Source organism: Gobio gobio (genome assembly GCF_949357685.1).
Source record: "Gobio gobio genome assembly, chromosome: 25".
In the NCBI taxonomy this organism is placed as follows: Eukaryota; Metazoa; Chordata; class Actinopteri; order Cypriniformes; family Gobionidae; genus Gobio; species Gobio gobio.
In genome coordinates, this window is record NC_137121.1 from 34,017,761 (window position 1) to 34,041,824 (window position 24,064).

At 39.6% G+C, this 24,064-nt stretch overlaps 1 protein-coding gene across 1 annotated transcript; it reads left to right on the forward strand.

Moving 5' to 3' along the window:
• Nucleotides 1-802: 802 nt before the first annotated feature.
• On the forward strand, nucleotides 803-23,685 carry gpia (glucose-6-phosphate isomerase a). Its single transcript, XM_079810364.1, has 18 exons — nucleotides 803-1,077; nucleotides 4,172-4,262; nucleotides 5,036-5,104; nucleotides 7,741-7,860; nucleotides 9,828-9,911; nucleotides 10,211-10,357; nucleotides 11,357-11,428; nucleotides 11,509-11,553; nucleotides 11,637-11,690; nucleotides 11,821-11,881; nucleotides 14,010-14,053; nucleotides 14,271-14,423; nucleotides 14,501-14,630; nucleotides 14,733-14,809; nucleotides 15,986-16,114; nucleotides 19,963-20,038; nucleotides 20,125-20,191; nucleotides 23,258-23,685. The coding sequence occupies exons 1-18, from the start codon at nucleotides 959-961 to the stop codon at nucleotides 23,379-23,381; spliced, it is 1,662 nt and encodes a 553-aa protein (XP_079666490.1). The 5' UTR covers nucleotides 803-958; the 3' UTR covers nucleotides 23,382-23,685.
• Nucleotides 23,686-24,064: the final 379 nt, after the last annotated feature.

Sequence of the window (24,064 nt, forward strand, 5' to 3'; positions counted from 1 at the left end):
AACGTTTTCTTAAGGTTAGCGTAACATTCCTGGAACGTTTTCTCAAGGTCAGCATAACGTTCTTTCCACCTAAATTTGATTAACAATACAACATTCAAACATTCGAACATTTATTTGGAACATTCTTTCAACTTTATTTTTTAACACAACCGTAAAACCATTCCAAGAATATCACAATAACATAATATCCACTACAGTTAACAAAATGCTATGCTCGGGTCTCAGGGGGATATTGTGTTTTCTTTTTACATTAAATGCATGAAATATTACGTATGTAATATAATGTGTATTTCCATCAAAGGTTTGGTCTTAAATTTCACATAAAGTGGTATTAAAAAGGTCTTAAAAAGTCTTAACTTGTTCATATCTGTAGACACCCTGTATAACCACACTTAAAAAACTTGAAAATGTCATACAATGTAACATTTCAAGTTTATGATCATTATAACTTAAAAAGTTAAAAAACAACACATTTCATATTAACATTTAAATGTACTAGGAATAGTGATAATAGTCTGTGTGGGGGTGCCAAACTAGCAATGTTGTCGACTGATGTTACTAATGGTGATTTATTATTTCATAATCATTTAATAATAACAGTGTAGCTCCATAAAAGGGAAGTTATTAAGGCTGTCCTTATAATAAATATTAAATCACACAAGTGTAGCTTACAAATGTAATACTAACACATTGTAAAGGATTACACCTGAAAATGAAGTTGTCAAATTATTTACTGTCTGTTTACATTACATAAGCGTAGTCGGTGACGTGTCCCAGTGGGCGGGGCTGCGCAGGATTCGCTGCTGTGTGAGGGGCGTGTCAGAGTCGTGAGGGGCGTGACTGTCAGGATTTGTCATTGCACACTTCCTCCTCACGCTTCTCTTCACTGAACGAGTGCGTGAACGCTTGTAATTCACTTTAGCAGCTTTGGACCGAAGAACAGCGGCACCTTTCCATCATGGGGCTCAACAACGACCCGACCTACCGCAAACTGGAGCAATGGTACAAAACCAACGCAGGAAACCTCAACATGAGGCAGATGTTCGAGGCCGACTCTGACAGATTCAACAAGTTCAGGTGAAATACACATCAAACGCGCTTCCGATACGCGCGCGAGCTCGGATACACATTCAGTGCGAAGATGTTTCATCTCACCGAGCGCGCGCCCGCGTCGCATCAGCAGAAGTAGCACTTGCGTCTTGGTTATTTATTAAGGCCTAAATGAGCAAATCTCTTGTATGCAACACCATTTATGTACTAGTTTAATGAGATAGCATCTTAATGTTCTTGTCATGTAATATGAGGGCTTATATGAGTGTGTATGTGCGCATATCACGAGAGTGCGCGTTATGTTACCCTTGATTTCCACATAGACGTCGCAAGGTTATTATTGCCACATCAGGCCAATCGCCTGGAGCTCCAGCTTCCGCCCTCAGAACTGTTGCACCTGCTTTATAACCTTCATATTAATGCCCTGATAGCAGTTAACTATTGCCTTTGCTTTAAATCAGTGTAAACATATCCATTTTAGCAGCAACACACATAACAAGGTCACTGGTCATTGTTGATGTGTGTGTTAGCTGTACACACACTCATTACACAGCTCTCATGTGGATGTGTGTGTACCAGTTTCTGGTAGGACCGTTTCATTAAATGCGCATGATCAGGCATTTCTCAAGCGCTTTCACTGCTTATGCAATCCCACAAAGTATTAGTATCACATCCTCTACTGCGATGCTTCTGTGTGTTATGTTGCATGTTCACACAACTCTTTTCCTGTTGGATGTTCTGAGCTGTTCTGGATGTAATGCTCATGTATTGAGGGTCCATGAAGGGGGGTGTGTGTGTGTGTGTGTTAGTACTCAGTTATTCTCCGAGTAGAGGGTTTATAGGTGTTGGTCAACAGAGGGCGCTATAGCAGCATGGAGTACGTGCCTCTCTGCACACACACTCCCTCTCTCACACACACACACACACACACACACACTGCAGTGCTGTGAATGATGTGCTGAACGTGTAGTGAGTGTATAATCTTAAACCATTTAAAACCATTACTGTTATTAATCTGTTTAACCCTTGTATGGTGTTCGGGTCTGTGGGACCCGTTTTCGTTTTTTATCAAAAGAAAAATGATACGATTAATTATTTTTTCAAACTCATTGCCTCATTTTATGTGAAGAACATCAGAACACATTTTCACTGACCACACACTGTACCCATACACACACACACACATTTATATTACACACAGGATGTTCGGGTCCACTGGACCCGGGACTAATAAAAGTGTGGAAATTGTAGGTCCTGTGTACATTCATTCCGTCCTGTACCTTCACATAATATGGGCCTGCTGTTAGTGTGTGTGTGTGTGTGTGTGTGTGTGTTCATGTTTTTCTATCCTGGTGGGGACTTCACCTTGAATGCACACTGACTCATGGGCACTCGTGTCACCGTGAGGACATAAATTGAGGTCCCCATGAGGAAAAAAGCTTATAAATTATACAGAATGAGTTAAAAAAAAAAAAAAAGCTTGTAGTTTTGGGTTTGTGTGTGTGTGATGGGTAGGGTTAGTGCAAGGAGAGCGAATATACAGTTTGTACAGTATAAAAACCATGATGTCTATGAAGAGTCCCCACAAAGATAGTGAACCAGACGTGTGTGTGTTTTGTGTCCCGCACAAGGTTGTTCAAACACCAGCACGGTCTGCTCTCACTGTCCCGCACATCTTACCCTCTGACTTGCGGGAACCAAGCTTTATTTTCTCACACTCTATCCCGGCTGCAAATTGGGGGCGGGACACAATAAACATAGCTTTCCCAGTGTGGTTCCTTATCACAACTGATCAAGATGTGATGCTCTGAGGGCCTTGCGATTATTCTGGAAGCGAGTGAAGCGTTTGATGATGGAGAGCAGGAGTGGTGGACATCGGCCCTGCATAGTTTTGCTCCAACCCTAATCAAACACAACATCTTGATTAGGTCTGAAGGGTTCGAAAGCTACAGGCAGGCGAGTTTGATCAGGGTTGGAACTGAACTCTGCAGGACTGAGGCTATCCAGGACCGGAGTTCGAAGAGGAAGAGCTTTCAGTGTGTGAGGATCACATTTCTGAACATTCAGAGTCTGACAGTGACTTTGAAGAAGAGGATGAGATTGAGCATCAGCTAGTTCCAAAATGAAGGAGAGCTTTCCCCTTTCACTCTGTCCTCCCTGTGTGTGTGTGTGTGTGTGAGATACCTGAATGGGTTAAATTTCGAATGAAGCTCAAATAAATAAAAATCAATAGTTATGAAAAACCTTGCTTCATTTGTAAATTTGTTAAATTCTTTCCTCTAATATCTTGATTCTAATTGATTTTTTATTTTTATTACATTTTATTAAAAAGCAACCAAAAAACGTAGAGCCCTTTAATAAATAAATGTGATCTAACAAGCTAAAGGGTAAATGTTAAAGGGTTAGTTCACCCAAAAATTCTGTCATTAATTCCTCACCCTCATGTCGTTCGACACCCGTCAGACCTCCGTTCATCTTCAGAACACAAATGAAGATATTTTAGTGTAAATCTGATGCTCTGAAAGGCCTCCATTGGCACAATGCACAGTTCACTCTCAAGACCCTTAAAAGCTACTAAAGACGTCGTTACAAAGTCCATCTCACTACAGTGGTTCTACAATAACTTTATGAATCGGCGAGAATAGTTTTTGTGCGCAAAAAAACCCTAAATAACGACTTGTATAGTGATGACGATTTCAAAACACGGCCTCATGAAGCTTCGAAGCGTTATGAATCAGTGAGTCGATTCAGCAGTTTGAATCGCGTGTCAAACTGCTGAAATTTGGCGATTCAAACCGCTGATTCGGCTCACTGTCCAGCTGTGCTGAGGGGGGAAAAGAATAATACAAATATATAATTCCATTTCCAGAGTCGTGTGGCATGCGAGAGTCCGTGTTTAAAACACGAGCGCTGTGTGGCTGCCAATACGCTTCTCAACCGGCCCATTCATCTTTCCTCATCTGTTTATTTCCCTTTCCCAGTCTAAACATCGCTAAGATCCTGCCACTCGCATGTACACCACGCCTGAATGATGTTCCTGGATTATCCATGTAAAATCAAACAAATAATAATACAGCTTTTGTATATGCTAACGGCGTGTGTGCTCTGGTCTTGTGTGCAGTTTGGAGCTGACCACAGAGGACGGAGACATTCTGCTGGATTACTCCAAGAACCTCATCAGTGAAGAAGTGCTGAAGATGCTCTTCGACATGGTACCGCTCACACAGTCATGGTCCAGGGTGTTGCTATTAAAAATCCGTTACTGTAATCTCTCTTTAGACTTAGCCCAGCTAAGCATCTTTAAACCTCTCGTGTGTGTGTGTCCATCTCCAGATGTTAATTGGCTTAATGCATGTGTCCTAAAAGCTGCTGGAAATAGATGGTGTCACTGGGACACACGTGAGCAGTGTTGACATGCTGTGAGGAGACCGAAGTATACGTCAGTTTTGTTTGAAAGGTTATGTAAAGAACTAAGTACACTTAAATTGATAGTTTCTCCATAAAAAACAGTCTTTGCACTCTTTTAAACTCAAGTATTTCTGATTTAGTCGCATCTTGAAGCTTTAAGTCAGGGCTCTCCAAACTCGGTCCTGGAGAGTTTAGCTCCAGCCCCAAATAAACACACCTGAACCAGCTAATCAGTGTCTAACTAGGCCCAAGTAAGACACAGTTTAGCTGGTTCAGGTGTTGTAATTGGGTCTGGAGCTAAACTCTGCAGGACAGTGGCCCTCCAGGACCGAGTTTGGAGAGCCCCGACTTAGATGCTGTACGTGCAGAAATGGAAGTAAACTTTTTAACCTGATTCTGTACTTCCTGCCTTCGGCCAATCAGAGTAGCGACTGCAGAGCGAAATCACTATGATGCAGCAGATTTCTCTTAGTAATCACAGCGAGACGAAATACACAATTGGTATTTTTATAGCTCTTTGTATGCATGTTTGCACAAGTTCTGAGTCACATGAAGCGTTTTCTTTCCTCATGATTAGGCTCGATCAGTGGGCGTTGAAGAGGCCAGAGAGAAGATGTTTGCAGGAGAAAAGATCAACTTCACTGAGGTAATAATATCTCAGGAAAAACATTTTTCTTTTTCTCACTGGCTGTTCTGTCTTTTTTTGTGACACCGATCAGGCATAACATTATGACCTCATTATGACATTATGAGGTGAAGTGAATAACGCTGAATATCTCTTCCTCATGGCACCTGTTAGTGGGTGGGATATATTAGGCAGCAAGTGAACATTTTGTCCTCAGAGTTGATGTGTTAGAAGCAGGAAAAATGGGCAAGCGTAAGGATTTGAGTGAGTTTGACAAAATTGTGATGGCTAGACGACTGGGTCAGAGCATCTCCAAAACTGCAGCTCTTGTGGGGTGTTCCCGGTCTGCAGTGGTCAGTCTCTATCAAAAGTGCTCCAAGGAAAGACCAGTGGAGAACCGGCCACAGGGTCATGGAGGACCAGTGGAGAACCGGCCACAGGGTCATGGAGGACCAGTGGAGAACCGGCCACAGGGTCATGGAGGACCAGTGGAGAACCGGCCACAGGGTCATGGAGGACCAGTGGAGAACCGGCCACAGGGTCATGGAGGACCAGTGGAGAACCGGCCACAGGGTCATGGAGGACCAGTGGAGAACCGGCCACAGGGTCATGGAGGACCAGTGGAGAACCGGCCACAGGGTCATGGAGGACCAGTGGAGAACCGGCCACAGGGTCATGGAGGACCAGTGGAGAACCGGCCACAGGGTCATGGGCGGCCAAGGCTCATTGATGCCCGTTAGGGATGTGACGGTGAGGAAATTTTCCCACCGGTTAATTGATGTGTGACAACACCAGTAATACCGGTATCACCGGCGGAGGCTTTTAAATCACTAATTCTATCTAACCGAAAGTAACATGCACACGACCGCTCTGAACTGAAAACGCGCCAGTGCGCGCACACCGTGACTGACAGCTCGTCTGTAAATGCGCGCTCTGTGAGGCCATGGGTGCGTCTCAATCAGTTCCCTAGTTCAGTAGTCAGGGCACTGATCAAGCATTGATCAGTCTATGATTGAGATGCACGCCATGAATGAATAACAGTTCGTCTGTAAAGCCTTGTTTATACTCGACGCGCCCGCACGAGCGCGAGGGTGCGCGCGGCACAAATAAATGCGCGCAGTCAGCGTAGCGGAGGCTCACACTGCGGAGCCAGGCGAAAGTGAACAATGCGCGCTCTGTGCGGCCGTGCACATTTTACTTTCGGTTTTGAATTAGCGCCAATTCGGCTGCGGGTTGCTTGAATTGTGGGTTCATTAGCCTATTATTTTTAATGAAAAACACAACAAATGACAAACTCCCTTAAATAGGCGCTTTTACGTTTCGCTTTGAAACCAAATCTTCCGCGATCATCTCCGTCAGCTCCTCACTCTTAAATCTGATGAATGACTCCTGCCGCTGCCGAGACTCACGGTCGGATCCTGCTTTATTAAGCAGATACGTTCAGTTTTTATTTGTATTGTCTGTTCTCTAACTGAACTAAATTATTTTATTACTATAAAAAAATCAAAAAGACGGTGGGCGGTGCCACGGTGGGCAAGTGATGTAACCGGTGTTGAGTCTGGACACCGGTAACACCGACTATCGTAGCAAGCCTAATGCCCGTGTGGTCCAATCAAACAGACGAGCTACTGGAGCTCAAACTGCTCAAGAAGTTACTGCTGGTTCTGATAGAAAGGTGTCAGAATACACAGAGCATCTCAGTTTGTTGTGTATGGGGCGGCACAGCCGCAGACCCGTCAGGGTGTCCATGCTGACCTCTGACCTCCGCCCAAAGCACCAACAGTGGCACGTGAGCATCAGAACTGAACCACAGAGCAATGGAAGAAGGCGGCCTGGTCTGATGAATCACGTTTTCTTTTACATCACGAGGATGGCCGGGTGTGTGTGCGTCTCTTACCTGGGGAACACATGGCACCAGGTGCACTATGGGAAGAAGTTATTTCATAGGGCCTTAAACGTTCTTTTTTTTCTTTTTTTAAACTTTTAAAAAATGATTGTTGAATTGTATAAGTTTCATGATTTCAATTAATTAGACATGCTTTTTGATTACTAAAATTTTATTTAACCATTAAAATGGGAGTCCAAAAATTAGACAAGGAAAAAAAACGTAATCCAGAACAATTTTAATTTGGGAAAAATTAAAACTGATTTATTAGGGCCCTACATGTAGACCCTTTCATGGAAACGGTATTCCCTGTGGCTGTGGCTCTTTCAGCAGATAATGCGCCGCCACAAAGCACAAATAGTTCAGGAATGGTTTGAGGAGCACGAGTTTGAGGCGTTGACTTGGCCTCCAAATTCCCCAGATCTCAATCCAATTCAATCGAGCATCTGTGGGATGAGCTGAACAAACAAGTCCGATCCATGGAGGCCCCACCTCGCAACATATAGGACTTAAAGGATCTGCTGCTAACATCTTGGTGCCAGATTCTACAGCACAGCTTCAGGGGTCTAGTGGAGTCCACGCCTCGACGGGTCAGGGCTGTTTAGGCAGCAAAAGGGTGACCAACACAATATTAGGAAGGTGGTCATAATGTTATTCCTGATCTGTGTATATCAATTAACACTAATTGTAGGCTAATTGTCAATATGCAAAGGGAGCATAGGAGCTTTGTGTGTCTTTGTTAAACCCGAGGTCTCTGTGTGTTGGTGTGTAGGGTCGTGCTGTTCTCCACACCGCCCTGAGGAACCGCTCCAACACTCCCATCGCGGTGGACGGCAAAGACGTGATGCCGGAGGTCAACAGGGTCCTGGAGCAGATGAAGGCCTTTTGCCATGTGAGTGAACATGCATGTCACAACAACCCACTTGTTATGTATTACACTTTTTTTTCCGCCAATGAGGATTTATTGTTAAACAAGTAATGAATAATCCATGCATTCCAGTGCATTAAACCGTTTTGATGCATGCCATGAAGGATCAGATCAGATCGGACAAATCGGAAAAACAGCAGCATACATTGTCAGTGTAAGGGTCCACTCTTCAAAATGCATCCCACTTTTTAATCCAAAACAATGGGGAAAAAAACAAAAAATCCTCCTTTGTTTGCTTGAGCGTTTTGAGTCGGAGGAATCAATCATGTCCATTTTCAATGAAATATTGATTCTAATGCGTTTCTGGTGATATGCCTGCAAGCATAGACTCTTCCAGTATTACTAAGCCCTCCCTCGTCTCTCTCCTTCAATCGCAGGCATCCATTATATCCATTAATATCCATTATAATTAGCAGTTTATTGCATATTTATTTGAATGAAAAACTACTCTTTACAATTACAAATGTTCTGAAATAAATGTCCTTTTTGAAAGGACGCCTAGTCTTTTCTTGACATAAAAGCTTACAGAAGCTACATTTCTGAGAGAATCATCCTCAAATTTGAATCAAAACATGATCAGACATTATATTTGGTTTTATATTTAGGTTATTTTCAGGCTCTTAACATTAAAGTCTCATCAATTTTTCTCGATGTGAATTTCAATTGAAAAAACATGAGTCCCTTACATGTATATTTGACCTTGTTTTACTCTGTTCCTATACTACTTTGAGTTATTATGACTCTTGGGTAACAACATGTCAAGTGTCTAGTTTAAAATAAGACCAGGTTTATGAATATAGACCATAGGGTTTAACCCTAAAGCCATCTTCTGGACAAATGACGGCAAAATCGTTAAGTTAAAAAAAAAAAAAAATGTTTTAATCTGGGCGGTCAAGACTTGGCTACTTTTCCTAAATTTGCCACCTGAACACACAAAAAAATTGACTCGATTCTACAATGTTAAGTGCTTGAAAAAAAAAAGTCCTTAATCCCGCCTTTGTGGATAAAAAATGGCCACCCATAGGAATGAATGGAAATAAAAAAAAAAGTTTCCAATAAAAATCTATAAATCCAACACAATGCAGACCTATACAACATTCTCAATGTGGCTCACACACACACACACACACACACACGCACACGCACACACACACACATCCACAAAAGCATTGATTGAAAGCCATTGAATGAGCCTATAACAGAGTGAGTGTTTATTTTTTTATTTTTGTCAAATAAAACAGTCACTCACACATACACAAACAAAGGAATTAAATGGGCCAATAACTGGGCGATAAAAAATAAATGTTGTTAAAACATTGGTTTACAGAGTTCAGCCCATATGGCTATTGATATTGTAGCTTTAAAAAGAAATTAATACCATCATAGGTCACCAGATGTCACCAAAGTCACCACATTTTTAGGTTTTGGCTCTCTGAACTTGCTGATATGTTTTTTTTAAGTTTTTTTTTTACTGAAGTTAAAGAAATATTAAATATAACATAAAAATAAGCATATTTTACATATATGGTACATTTAGAGGTAAATAAATTAATTAATACCCCAAAAATCACCAAAACGAGGCATAAATTGATAGAATTTATTTTATCAAAGATGGTGATATAACATTTATCAATTTTTTGGGGAATCTGATGCCCAAATGTGTCCACAAAGAAGGGATTAAGGGCTGTTATGCGAGGCTGGCTTGAGGGTTAAGAGCTGCAGACATTTTTTGGGGGTTATGTCATTTTCAGAAAATTCTCAAAAATAGGGATGAAGGTTAAAAGGTTAAAATCATAAGTGCACTTGGTATTTAGAATTCACCATATGCGTTTTAAAGCATATATTTTTGATGTAATTGATCATTATTTTCAAAGCCAGCTGACTGAAAACTCCTGAATATTGTCATTGTGTATGTGTGTGTTATTCTGCAGAAAGTGCGCAGTGGCGAGTGGAAAGGCTTCAGTGGTAAAGCCATCACTGATGTCGTGAACATCGGCATTGGAGGTTCTGACTTGGTGAGTTTACCCCGTGTTTCCTGAGAGCCGATGGATGTTTACACACATCGTAAATGACCGATGATGGAGATTTAGTTATCTCTTAGTTGGGCAGCTCCAGTAGAATCTAGAGTTTATAATAAAACGATATAATCGTTACAGTCATGGTTATGTTTATCATATCAAGTGTCGCCTCTTCCACTGTGTGATTCTGGATTGAAAGTGCATAATGTCAAAGGCCAGGCCTCATCGAGTCAGCTCTGCTAATCATAAACAATATAATGTGTGGAATAATGTTCATGTTTTGACTGGTTCTTCAGGGTCCTCTGATGGTGACTGAAGCTCTGAAGCCGTACTCTAAAGGAGGACCCAATGTCTGGTTCGTCTCTAATATCGACGGCACGCACATGGCCAAGACCCTCGCCCAGCTTAACGCTGAGACCACCCTCTTCATCATCGCTTCCAAGGTCACGACCTGAATAAACCATATTCTGAAACCACAGTAAAGGATACAGTGCATTTGTGTTAAAGGGTTAGTTCACCCAAAAATGAAAATTCTGTCATTAATTCCTCACCCTCATGTCGTTGGACACCCGTAAGACCTCTGTTCATATTCGGAACACAAATGAAGATATTTTAGTGTAAAGCTGATGCTGAGAAAGGCTTCAGATAGGCCTCCATTGGCATTCAGTACATTGACACTCCCAAGACCCATGAAAGGCACTTAAAACGTCGTTACAAAGTCCATCTCACCACAGTGACTCTACAATAATCTTACGATGCGACGACAATAGTTTTTGTGCGCAAAAAAAAATCTAAATAACACCTTTATCCAACTTGTTCTTGTCTTCCGTGTGTGCCTCCACGACGCATGCGCGAGAATATGACGCAGATCCGGCGTTCGGACACATGACCCAGAAGCGATTTGTTCACAAGCAGATGAAGACGCGCGTGTCTAAGCTGTTGGATTCTACATTGATCGTGCTTTAGGTCTCGGCGTAGTTCTCAAAATGGGGTTAAAGTGCATTTCATGGATTCCCGAACGCCGGCGCTACGTCATATTCTCGCGCATGCGTCGTGGAGGCACACACGGAAGACAAGAACAAGCTGGATAAAGGTGTTATTTTGATTTTTTTTTTGCGCACAAAAACGATTGTCGTCGCATCGTAAAATTATTGTAGAGCCAATGTGGTGAGATGGACTTTGTAACGACGTTTTAAGAGCCTTTTATAGGTCTTGTGAGTGTAAATGTACTGAATGCCAATGGAGGCCTATCTGAAGCCTCTCTCAGCCATCAGCTTTCAACTAAAATATCTTCATTTGTGTTCCGAATATGAACGGAGGTCTTACGGGTGTCCAACGACATGAGGGTGAGGAATTAATGACAGAATTTTAATTTTTGGGTGAACTAACCCTTTAAACAGAATCGGTAGAAGTTAATTTTCTTAATATGTTCTGCGCTTCAGACGTTCACCACCCAGGAGACCATCACTAACGCTGAGACGGCCAGAGAATGGTTCCTCAAAGTCGCTAAAGATGTTAGTACCTTTACAAACCGCTGCAACTCTCCTAAATGGCAAGTTTCCATTGGTCTAAATCTGTGTTTGTATATTTTCAGACATCTACTGTGGCCAAGCATTTTGTGGCTCTTTCCACAAATGGAGTAAGTACTGCGTTATGTCATTGTTAAAAGTAAAGTTGATTTATCTGTACAAAGCTTTGATGCGTTTCCTGTCTCCACACCAGCCAAAAGTCAAGGACTTTGGTATCGACACCAACAACATGTTTGAGTTTTGGGACGTGAGTATTCTTAAAATTGCACGAGAATGTAATGCATGATTGCTAGTTCTGTTTAAATGCCTTATTATTTCTGAATTGGCATATTGCTTCTCAAAACCCCAGACTGATTTTCTGAATGCTCTTGTTTTAGTGGGTTGGCGGGCGCTACTCGCTGTGGTCGGCTATCGGTCTGTCCATTGCACTGCACATAGGTATGTCTGTCCCATAAGGCCTTAAACATGCTGTGTGTGAACACAAAAACATGTATAGCTATGCTAGTTTGATTTGTTGTGTTAAACATAAAATAAAAAACGCAATTCAAGTGTAGAGTGTGGCATTCTCTGCATCACCAGAGGGGGGCGCTATAACTGGCATTAGCATAACCATGGTCACTAAGTTTGTTCTTTTTAGATTTGAGCAAGTTAAACTCGTTTAAAGGGTTAGTTCACCCGAAAATGAAAATTAGCCCATGGTTTACACACCCTCAAGTCAAGATGTATATGACTTTCTTCTTTCAGACGAATAAAATCAGAGTTATATTAAAAATGTCCTGGCTAATCCAAGCTTTATAATGGCAGTGACTTGATGGGTCGTTTTTGAAGTCCATAAAAGTGCATCTATCCATCATAAAACTGCATCTATTCATCATATAACTGCTCCACATGGCTCTGGGGGTTAATAAAGGCCTTCTGAAGCGAAGTGATGCGTTTGTGTAAGAAGAATATCCATATTTAAAACTTTATAGACTAAAATAACTAACTTCCGGCGGTCAGCGGTACGCAAGTCGACTTACGGAAAAAGAGTGACCCCTGACGTGATGTACAGGAGCATCTGAAGCTTTGACGCCTCGGGCTGGGAAACAAACTCAAGCCCCTCTTCTCTTATATCAAAATCCTCCGCCATTTCTCTTTAAAAATTCTCGTTTTAGACTCTAATTCATGACCGGTGTGTTGTTTTGCTCTATCCTCTGCGCTTCTGGGTTTGTCAATACGCATACTTCAAGGGTCAAGGGTCAAGGGTTACTCTTTTACTGTAAGTCGATTTGCGTACCGTTGACCGCCGGAAGTAAACTTACCCTTTAAAGTCAACGTTAAATCATAATTGATACTACTTTCTTAATCCATGATACCGGCCCTATTGTGACCGATTCATCAACACCATTCCCAAAATCATGTTTTTTTTTTAAACTGCCATTACTAATTATTCTTGCAAATGTCTCCTTCAACCACCTGACTCCATTCTGGTGTTCATTTAAATTTGTCGAATTATTCTCATTTATAAACTACAGGTATCAGATAGGGCTGGGCGATATGGCCAAAAAAATAATATCTCTGTATTTTTTGGTTGAATGGCGATACACGGTATATATCCCGGTGTTTTCTCTGTTTTTATATTTGAAAAAAAAAAAAATATTTTAATAATTTTTATTTCACATCCTGCCCAATGATGTCCTAAAAAAGCCTATTACCCCATTATAATGGGCACTTTCATAAAAATATACTTACTTGTAGGTTTAAAATTCCACATATGGCACATTTATCAATATCCAACAACAAATAGTATGTATAAACCAGGAGAAATATTGTGCCATGAATGAACAGGTTATATAAGGCTCTCCAGTCCACAAAAAATCCCCAATATTCACCATGGATTAAATGTAGTAACTCCAACTGTAAAAATGTTGGCAGAAATAATCGAACGTTTTGACATTATTCATTTCAGGGTTCATGCGAACTTTTGAGTGTGAAATTCAAGGACTTTTTAAAGTGCTTCACACTTTTTTCCAACACTTCAAAGCTTTAAATATTGTCCAATTTTATTGTAATTTTTTTAATGTGGCTGTTTGTAAAACTAAAAGTGAAAAGATTTAGGAAAACTAACGCTTCGTGACAAACAAACTTTTATAATCGCTGAAGCTGTCGGTCAGTTCAGTGTGAGACTATAGAAGAACAATGGTACATTTAATAAGAGTAGAATATTTACATGTGCTTTACTTTCAAATTTCCAATAAGTAAGCATGTAATATTATTAGTAACTGCACTTATTAATGTTAAACAATAACCGTATGAGTAAATTATCTTTATGATTAAGGTAATCACCAGCGCCACCAAATTAGGTGCTGGCGCCAATATCTGTAGAACTCAAATGTTAGTCTGGAGCCCTGCGCAGACATTAATATATGAGCTGCACTCTCTGTTTTGGTCGAACATTCATGTTTATGTTCTTGTGTAGTGTATGTTTCTGGCCTAACTTCTGCCTGAATCTAATGTGAAAGACCCCTAATGCAGCATCTTGCGCTAATGAATGTTCCAGTAACTATTTTTTGTTGTTGTCTTGTAGGTTTCGACAATTTTGAGCAACTTCTAGCTGGTGCTCACTGGATGGTAAGCACAATATATTATGCCAGTACACAAGAGGAGAATAACTCTACACTCCACACTGTGTTAAAGTGCCCCAGTCGAAAAATCTCTTTACTGTTCTCATAATATACGTTGCAGCATCACCTCCTTTCTCACAATGTCTGAAAAGGTTCGATCAAGGATTCTGTCTCTCTAAACCCTTTCGTTTCTGGAAGTAACCTCTCTGGTATTTTTCTTTTAGGATAACCACTTCCGCTCGGCCCCTCTGGAGCAAAACGCTCCAGTCTTGCTCGCCCTGCTCGGCATCTGGTACGTCAACTTCTTCCAGGCCGAAACACACGCCCTGCTGCCCTATGACCAGTACATGCACCGCTTCGCTGCGTACTTCCAACAGGTAGGTCTTATGTATATTACGTGATATCATTGTTTCTGATAGTAGGGCACTCTGTTGAGTTGTTGATGTTCTTTCAGGGAGACATGGAGTCCAACGGGAAGTACATCACCAAGTCTGGCACTCGTGTGAATTACCACACTGGACCCATCGTGTGGGGAGAACCAGGAACCAACGGACAGCACGCCTTCTACCAGCTCATTCACCAGGGTCTGTGACCCTAAACCTCCCCTGTGGACTAGTTCCTTCTTTAATTGACATGCTAATGTCCATTTGAGATGCGTTTATAATGCTAGATCTTTCTCTCCGCAGGCACCCGCTTGATTCCTGCAGACTTCCTCATTCCTGCGCAGAGTCAGCATCCTATCAGAGATAATCTGCATCATAAGGTGCGCCGAGTTTCGTTGTTTTCTGGTTCTCTTGGGCATCTGATGCCCCAGATGTTATTTCATGTTATTTGAGTTGGTGTTTGTCTAATGGTGCGTTCACACCGTACGCGATTCGCGCGAGTGATTTACATGTTAAGTCAATGCAGAGACGCGAAATGGCATTCTGCGGCGCGATTCGCGCGAATGAGGCGGCGCGAAGGACGCGAATTGAGCATATCGCTCAAGTTGAAAAATCTGAACTTTGGCGGATATTACGCGCCGCGTTAACCAATCAGGAGCTTGCTCTAGTAGTGACAACAATGAGGAGAAAATCTATATATTAATATCTGGTTCAGACAATATGATTATCAATGTGATAACATTAAATTACATGAAACACAACCCAGTCTCTTTTTGTTAAATGCACGTTTATGTATGATCAATAATACAAAAGTATAAGTAATATATAACAAGCTATACATGAAATAAAGCAAACAATTCAGTCAAACATTCAAAGTCAGTGCTAGTAGGCTAGCGTTACAACTGCAACGTACAGTTATAGCCTAAAAATATAAAGTAGTGAAACTTCTCTTTGCCCTCAGCCTAAACGATTTGCCAGGGAACAAATTATAGATCCATGAGACCAAAGATCGGCCGTTACAAGACGAATTATAGCTCGAGATACCTCAGAGACATCAGAGCCAGCGGCAGACGGCAGAAGGACTGGCCGAGGAAAGGTTGCTCTCGCCGGCTTTGACGAGCGCTGAGCGCCGCTGATCCGCTGGAGCTCACAACTCTGAAAACGGCAGATAAAATGTTCAAATAGGCACTGTTTATATAAATAAACCACAGATTTGAGCTTTAAACAACTACATTATCGACTGAAAAAGTCTTAAAACTACGTTTTGTCACACATTAACAGTAGATTTTAACAAAAAAAAGACATGTAAACACAGCCCATGTCAGCCATTTCTCGACGAGCCGGCTGGCGGAAGCCCCGCCCTTGACGTGAATTTATGTCTGTTGTGCAGTGAATGTCACGCGTGATTCGCGCAAATTTCACGCACGATTGAAGCGAGTAAACTCAAAATGTTCAAGCGTCCACCTTCGCGCGATTAGCGCGCGCGCGAATCGTGTCCGGTGTGAACGCCACATAAGCATTACATTACACTCTCTGTCGTTTTATGAATCTGGTAGATCCTGTTGGCAAACTTCCTGGCGCAGACGGAGGCTCTGATGAGGGGAAAGACCACTGAGGAGGCCAAGAAAGAGCTCCAGGGTGCTGGGATGTCCGGGGATGCTCTGGAGAAACTTTTGCCCCATAAAGTGAGTGATTCTTTAGTTGAAAACCATGTGTGGATACATAACTCTTTGGACGGTATCTGTTTAGAGCAGAGGTCTTCAACCTTGCTCCTGGAGAGCCATTGTCCTGCAAAGTTTATCTTCATCCCACTAGAGACCTCTGGTTTAGTGTTTGAGCTGCGGTCTGGTGCTTCGTGGACATGCCGTTACAAATGCGCTTCCACCACTGTGTTCTGGTCCAAAGGTCATACAGTACATTTTCATTTGAATAAACAATGCTTGCCAAGACTGCTTTAATTTGCCTTTCCCAACCGTGTTCCTGGAGGCACTCCAGCAGTACACATTTTTGAACTCTTCAAACTCAAACACACCTAATATAACTTTTCAGACAGTTAACTATGAAGGTAAAAGAGTAGCAAAACTCGAGAATTCAAGAACTTGTACAATAAATATTCGCTCAAATTTACACTCCGAGCTCTAATGTGAAAATCTGAAGTTGAATGTTGAGATTTGCACTCGCAAAAAATAGTCACAAACCTGTTTTCTGAATATGAAGCTGCAGACAAGTAGTCACAATTGTATAAAATGCCATTCACAGAAATACAATGACAGACACAATCAGTGTTGTTGGGGCGAACACATTTCAAGTAGTGTTGTTTTTGGCGGCCTGTTTTAATTTTAGTTTTAGTCTAGTCTTTGTGTCAAGCTGTCATTTTAGTTTGTATTAGTTTTAGTCACGTTCATACTCTTTTTTTTGTCTAGTCAAGTTTCAGTCGACTAAAAGTTTGAGCATTTTAGTCAGAATTATCCATGACTATTTTCGTCTAGTTTTAGTCAATGAAAATTGTATTTTAGTCTCTTTTTAGTAATGCAATTCTATTTAACCCAGTCAATATAGTATAAGTACCTAGTAGTATAAAACCAAAATCTTCTTTTAGCCAAACCCATTTCAAACAAGGTTATCTTATTATATTTTTGTTTCCTTATAGACTCAAGAATAAATCCATTCCAGACACGGAATACACTCTGATTTGAATTTACAACATATATTTATTTTACCAACCAAACATGTTAGAAATACACACACACACACACTATTATTTTATAATTAAAAATATTTTATCTAAAAATAAAGGATGTAATTTTATTCCACATGGAAATGAGCGGAAATAAGAGAATACAGCCTCTTATTCGCTTATGAGGTAAACATAATGCTGTGGTTATTTTAACATATATAATCGCTGCCGTTATAATGGCACATTTCAAATGTTTACATGCTTTTTTCTTTTTTTGAGCGGTGATGAAATATCTTGCTCTTGTAAATACTTGCCAGCATTTCAGTAATACAAGTCTAATGTTAGATCTTTACCCCTCTGGTGCTCTTCGGTCATTTCTGACCGGAAAATGTTCTGTTTTGAAATGTTAAAAATCACAGCTTTATCGGAATGATATGAAACTTGGTGACTTTTCTTGCATTAGGTATGTAAACACACAAAAAAATTGGGGTCATGATTCGAGCATGCTAATTGGTCGTAAAAAAAAAGTAGCATTGATTGTCTTCGGTCATAAATGACCGACCATAGGAAATGAATGGGAAATCGGCAAAAACACAAAAATTCACAGAGTATTTGTGTGTACAATCTACAAATCGGCCACAATGCTGAAAAAAAGTACACAGCAGTCAAGGGGAGACACTCTAAAACATCAAGAGTGTGATATAATGACACATCCACTCACACACTTATACACACACACACCTATGAAAAACTGAACAAATGAACCACATTTGGAATTTTTTTAAATCACAGCTTCATCAGAATGATATGAAACTTGGTGACTTTTCTAGCATTAGGTATGTAAACACACAAAAATTGAGGGCATGATTCGAGCATGCTAAGTGGTAATAAAAAAATACTCCCACTTGTGACTCTTCGGTCAAAAATGACCCCCATAGGAAATTAATGGGAAAATCTGCAAAAACACATTCACAGAAAGAAAAATCTATTTCTAACACACAAAAATATCTAAAACTTTATAATAAATAGTCTGAGATTTTTTTAAAAATATATATTCAAATCCCAGTCTCTATTTTAACCTGAAATACTGCAATAATAATAAAAATAGAAAAAAGAAATTATAATTTAAAAAAATAATAATTTTCAATGGCAAAAATAGACCATGATTATTGCATAAATATTTAAAAATACCATCAAATCATCTCAAAATACAAAATTAAAAAGAAAAAAATTATTATTGAAAAAAAATAAATTGCATTGGTTTTACTGGGGTGGAGGAAGTTTAATTTTTAGCTGTCCGGTCACTTATGACCGGGAAGACAACCAATGCAACCCCTAAAAGGATATAAACAGTGAATTCTGAAGGGATATTATTGAAAACTCAGAGATGTGGATTCAGACGGCACCACACGACCTTGGTGTTTGTCAAACAGTTGGTAAATCGGCCGGGGATTTTTACACGGGTGGTTGGGAGAAAAACACGGATATTCTGGATTAAGACGACAATAAAATCACTGACTAGCCCCTGTAAATGATGAAAACACCACCTTATGACCGCAGGAGAAACAATTACCGTCCGAATAGGGCTTACGAACCCCGTCTGGCCGGCCATTGGCCCCTTTCTCTGTGTCAGACTTAACTTTGTTTGTTGTCGTTAACTCACAGAAATACGACGCACAGAAATACTGCAAAATAATAATAATAACGCGACTAAACAAGATTAAATAACGTTATAACATTTTGTCTCGTCTAATTTTTGTCAACGAAAATGAAGAGACATTTTAGCATACTTTTTATTTTGTGAACCACATTTAGTCTCGTTTTATTCGTCAACAATTTTGCATTATACATTTAATTATAGTCATCGTCACATGACCAGCATTTACGTTGTGTCTCGTCTCGTTTTCGTCACGTGATAAAGGTTCGTTGACGACGATATTTAGTCATACTTTTCGTTGACGAAAGCAACACTAATCACAAGTAACTTACAAGTTATGTAATCCGATTACTTTTTCAAGTAACTAGTAAAGTAACGCATTACTTTTAAAATTTACAACAAAATATCGGAGTTACTTTTTCACATTTATTTGACTGACAGCTCTCTTGTCCCCATGGTGAGACGTTGTGTGTAAACATGTTATAGTTGTAGACTAAATGTGAGCATTTACTCCTCTCACTTACACAATAAAGATTCATAGTGTCCTGTCTGTTAAAGCTGCATCTGTAATCGTAGATGCTTCTTTTGAAGAAGTACTTACTTTACTGTCATGTGACATAAGTTGTTTCGCTTACCCATCATTAACAAACACTTTAGAATAATGGTCATTAGTTAACATTAGTTAACTACATTAGTTAACATTAACTAATAATGAACTGCACTTATAAAGCATTTATTTATCTTTGTTAATGTTAATTTCAACATCTACTAATGCATTATTAAAATCTCGTTAACATTAGTTAATGCACTGTTAACTAACGTTAACAAAGATGAACAAATACAGAAACAAATGTACTGCTCATGGTTAGTTCATGTTAGTTAATACATTAATGTTAACTAATGACCATTATTCTAAAGTGTCACCTACAAATCTTCTCCTGTGGCCTTATTGAACAGTAAAGTATCCTTTTTATGCACACTTCAGAATGTTTTCGCCTACTGTTTTGCAAACTGTGACAATCGGGCAGACTACTCTTTCCTTGTATATTTTTTGCCTACTATATAGTAGGAAAGTAGGCATGTTCGAATGCAGCCTAACTGTTTGAAGCCTTGTTATTTGTGGCATTTCATGAGTACAATTAGATTTTACTCCTGTACATATGATTGGTTTTTGTGTAATGGCACATTTGTTTTTGTAGGTTTTCCAAGGAAACAAGCCAAGCAACTCGATCATCTTTAAGAAACTTTCACCCTTCATGCTTGGCGCGCTGGTTGGTGAGTATCAAAACCTCTTCTAGCAGTGCTTCCTTTAGTAGATGTGTGTTTTGTAGACCCTACACTCATTTGTTCTTGTGTTTCAGCCATGTATGAACACAAGATCTTTGTGCAAGGTGTGATGTGGGATATCAACAGCTATGATCAGTGGGGGTGAGTCCAATTCAAAGTATTTTGCAACTCCAGTTGATTTAATGAAAATTGATAGATGCCACAAATTAGCCAATCAGAGCTTTGACAAAATGTGGCTTTTACAGTCAACATGACTGTTTGAGTGCTTGGAGTGCTTGCAACCAAATTTACTTCCACAATGTTATTTGTGTTTCTGAGTAAAACAGAATGATCAACTATGAAAAATGTAGGATGGGACTTTATCCATCAGGATAAAATCCATTGGTTTGTGACATTTTGCCGCTCTTTACCGGAATGGAGCAATTAGAGCTTAGATCGGGCTCAAAAAACAAGCCCGAGCCTGTGCACATTGTGTCCGAGCCTGGCACGGCCCGACACATTAACTGTAATTATGAGCCCGATTTAAATCCGACCATTTTATAATACATGGGCGTTCTGACGAGAACGAGCCTGTAATGAGCGGAGCGGTGTGTGACGCTCTATGCCAGCCCTCCACTCATGAAACGCTCACCGGTAAAATGATGTTCACTCAAATCCCGCTCAGACATGACATTTATCTGTACTGTAGCCTACTATACTTGTTGTAGCCATTAAACAATGCATTTTGTTTCATATTTATGTCTAAATATTATAATGTTATTTTTTTTATTTCATCTAGGCTATATTGATTATAAAAAAAGTGCAAAGATGCGAGTGTGTCAGAAATGATTTTGACCACTTCATTAAGTTTTGTTTTGTAGAAAGCCTTTCTTTAAAGTGCATTTTGTATAAATTGTAGATTTTTTTTAAAATATATATTCAAATCCTTGTCTCTATTTTAACCTGAAATACTGCAATAATAATACAAATAAAAAAAAGAAAGTACAATTTTTTTTGGCAAAAATAGACCATAATTATTGCATAAATATTTCAAAATACCATCAAATCATCTCAAAATACAAAATTAAAAAGAAAAAATATTATTGAAGAAAAATAAATTGCATTGTTTTTACTGGGGTGGAGGAAGTTTAATTTTTAGCTGTCCGGTCACTTATGACCGGGAAGACAACCAATGCAACCCCTAAACGAAGAGCACCAGAGGGTTTAAATGCATCCAAATTACAGAGAAGCGCAACCGTACGGTGCTCTGCAGTGGTCAAAAAGGATATAAACAGTGAATTCTGAAGGGATATTATTGAAAACTCAGAGATGTGGATTCAGACAGCACCACACGACCTTGGTGTTTGTCAAACAGTAGGTAAATCGGCCGGGGATTTTTACACAGGTGGTTGGGAGAAAAACACGGATATTCTGGATTAAGACTACAATAAAATCACTGACTAGCCCCTGTAAATGCCATTAAACAATGCATTTTGTTTCATATTTATGTTTAAATATTATAATGTTATTTTTTTTATTTCATCTAGGCTATATTGATTATGAAAAGTGCAAAGATGCGAGTGTGTCAGAAATGATTTTGACCACTTCATTAAGTTTTGTTTTGTAGAAATCCTTTCTTTAAAGTGAATTTCGTATAAATTGTATCTTAATTTTAATCAATGTTACATCAGCCAATTGCCTGGATTTAATAAATACGAAGCAAATAGGCTATAGCAGACAACAATCATGACATGGAGGCGTCTGAGCGATCACTTGCATTGCTCTTGAACATGTCTCATAAACAAACCCAAACTCAGCATGCTATAGCCTCACAAGCCGCGTTTCCATTACAGATTTGCGCAAAACTATTGCGATATTTTCTCAAAGTCGCTAAAAACAATTGTGAAATGACAGTGTTTCCATTAACTGATGTTATGCAAAAATGATGCCATGTATGTTGTTAGGTTTATGTATGTCCCATCCACCGCACTAGCCATTATTTTAATGGAAGGAGACGTGTGTGTTATCCAAGCATTGAGGTTAAGGAAAGCCCCTTATACTTGAGCGGCACATATGAGGTGTTTCTCTCTCTGATCTGCTTCAAGGTCTTGTCTTGTTCTATTGTCTTTTATGAGTTTAATAAAGAACTCGTCTTCTGTCCAAACATACCGCGCCATCTGTAGAGAATGATCGACTTTTACATACGCCAGGTTATTGTGACGCATTGCCACATACAGAGACGAGCGAAATGTTTGAATTTGCATGGTGGTAACTTTTTTTTTTTACCACTTCGTTATTTTGGCTCGGAATTTCGTTTTTTGGAAATATAAACTGAATTTAGAAATGCTTTTGAAATGAAAAACTTTGCGTTTAATAAAACAAAATATATATTTTTAAGTGAAGACTGTATCCGTGTTCGCACTTAAAGTGACAGCTGTCGAATAAACCGCTGCAGTCTCTGAGTTTCTCTGTCTTGTGTTGTTTGATGAACCTTTATGACACTCACTGCTCTTGAATGACTAACTTTTGCAACCTTAAGTGTAAGGATTAATCTAATTTATTCAGGGAAGACCAATATTAATTTACATTTGATTTCTTATTAAATGTCTTTAGTATTTCTTACCTCAATACTAATGTTAGACCTACCTGAAAAATTGTTTTTAAAAACAAAAATGCACTGCATGATCAAATATTTAAGTGAGATAATAATATACATTCATTATATACATTTATTTGGGAAAGATGGCCCACAGTAGCCTTAAGTTATCTCATTTTCTAAAATAAACACTTAGTGGTTCTTCAAGATCTTGACTCAGTTCATTTAGAGTTAGTTTCATTTCTACAAATGGTGCAAACTATGCAAGATTATAGATAAAAGATTGCCATTCCCCTGCCATTCTGTGATCGGCAGTGATCGGCAATCGGCAGATCATGATCTTGGTGATCGGTAATCGGTGATCGGCCCCAAAAATGCTGATCGGAGCATCTCTAGTATTTTCGATTCACAATTTCAATTTGCGCAATTTGAAGGGTAATAGAAATGTGGCTACAGACATATAGAAAGCGTATAGAAAGCTTGAAATGTTCACCTTTTAACGAAACAATTCGAAACGAAAAGGAAAAAGTGAAGCAAAGCACCTTTTTTAGAGGTGGAGCAATTTCTAACATTAAAGAGTTTCAGGCATCTGTACATTACAGAGAATGACACCTTTTTATCTGTCCCACCAGTGTGGAGCTCGGCAAACAACTGGCCAAGAAGATCGAACCCGAGCTGCAGGACGACGCAGAGGTCCATTCCCACGACTCCTCCACCAATGGACTCATCAGCTTCTTCAAGAAGAACCGCTGTTAAATGTTTCCCGACACCTCTGCTTTAACCCCGCCTCTGCTGTCCCCCTAATCCAATGAGATTAGTGAATTATGTAATTTCGCTTGGCATAGTTCAGACGGTAAGCCTAGACCAGGAGGATGAGCACTTTAAGTCTGGCATCTATAAGCCATGAGATTCTTTGTGTGTGGTGTAAGATTTGACTGTATTCATGTGTCTGTGGACCAGTTCGAGACGACTGTATCTGTACATGCACTGCACATACTAGATGGATTCATGTTCTCCTTTGGACCAACAAACCACAATAAATATATTATTTGTCACTGACTTTTTTTGGTCAGAAATATCGATTCAGTGAATGATGACCAATTAAGTGTCCATTACATGGATCTGCACACCTATAGAATTGCTTTCGTAAACCGTTTCAGTGAACAGTTCTGCTTTCTCTCTAGTTGGAGGAAGTTCAGCCACGTTTAATTTGCTTTTCATGAAAATCAGGTTATTATTTGGTAATATTATTCCAACACAATATCTAAAATGCATTTAGTTTTCAACCTACCCTGCCTATGTGGCCCAATTGACCCTTTTCACATTTCTGCGGAAGTTATCATATTTGGGGAAACTTTTATAGAAGTGAATGAGACACTACATTAAAAATATTTTTTGTGTTCCCATTTGCTCAAATAGCAAAAGAAAAACTCCACAAT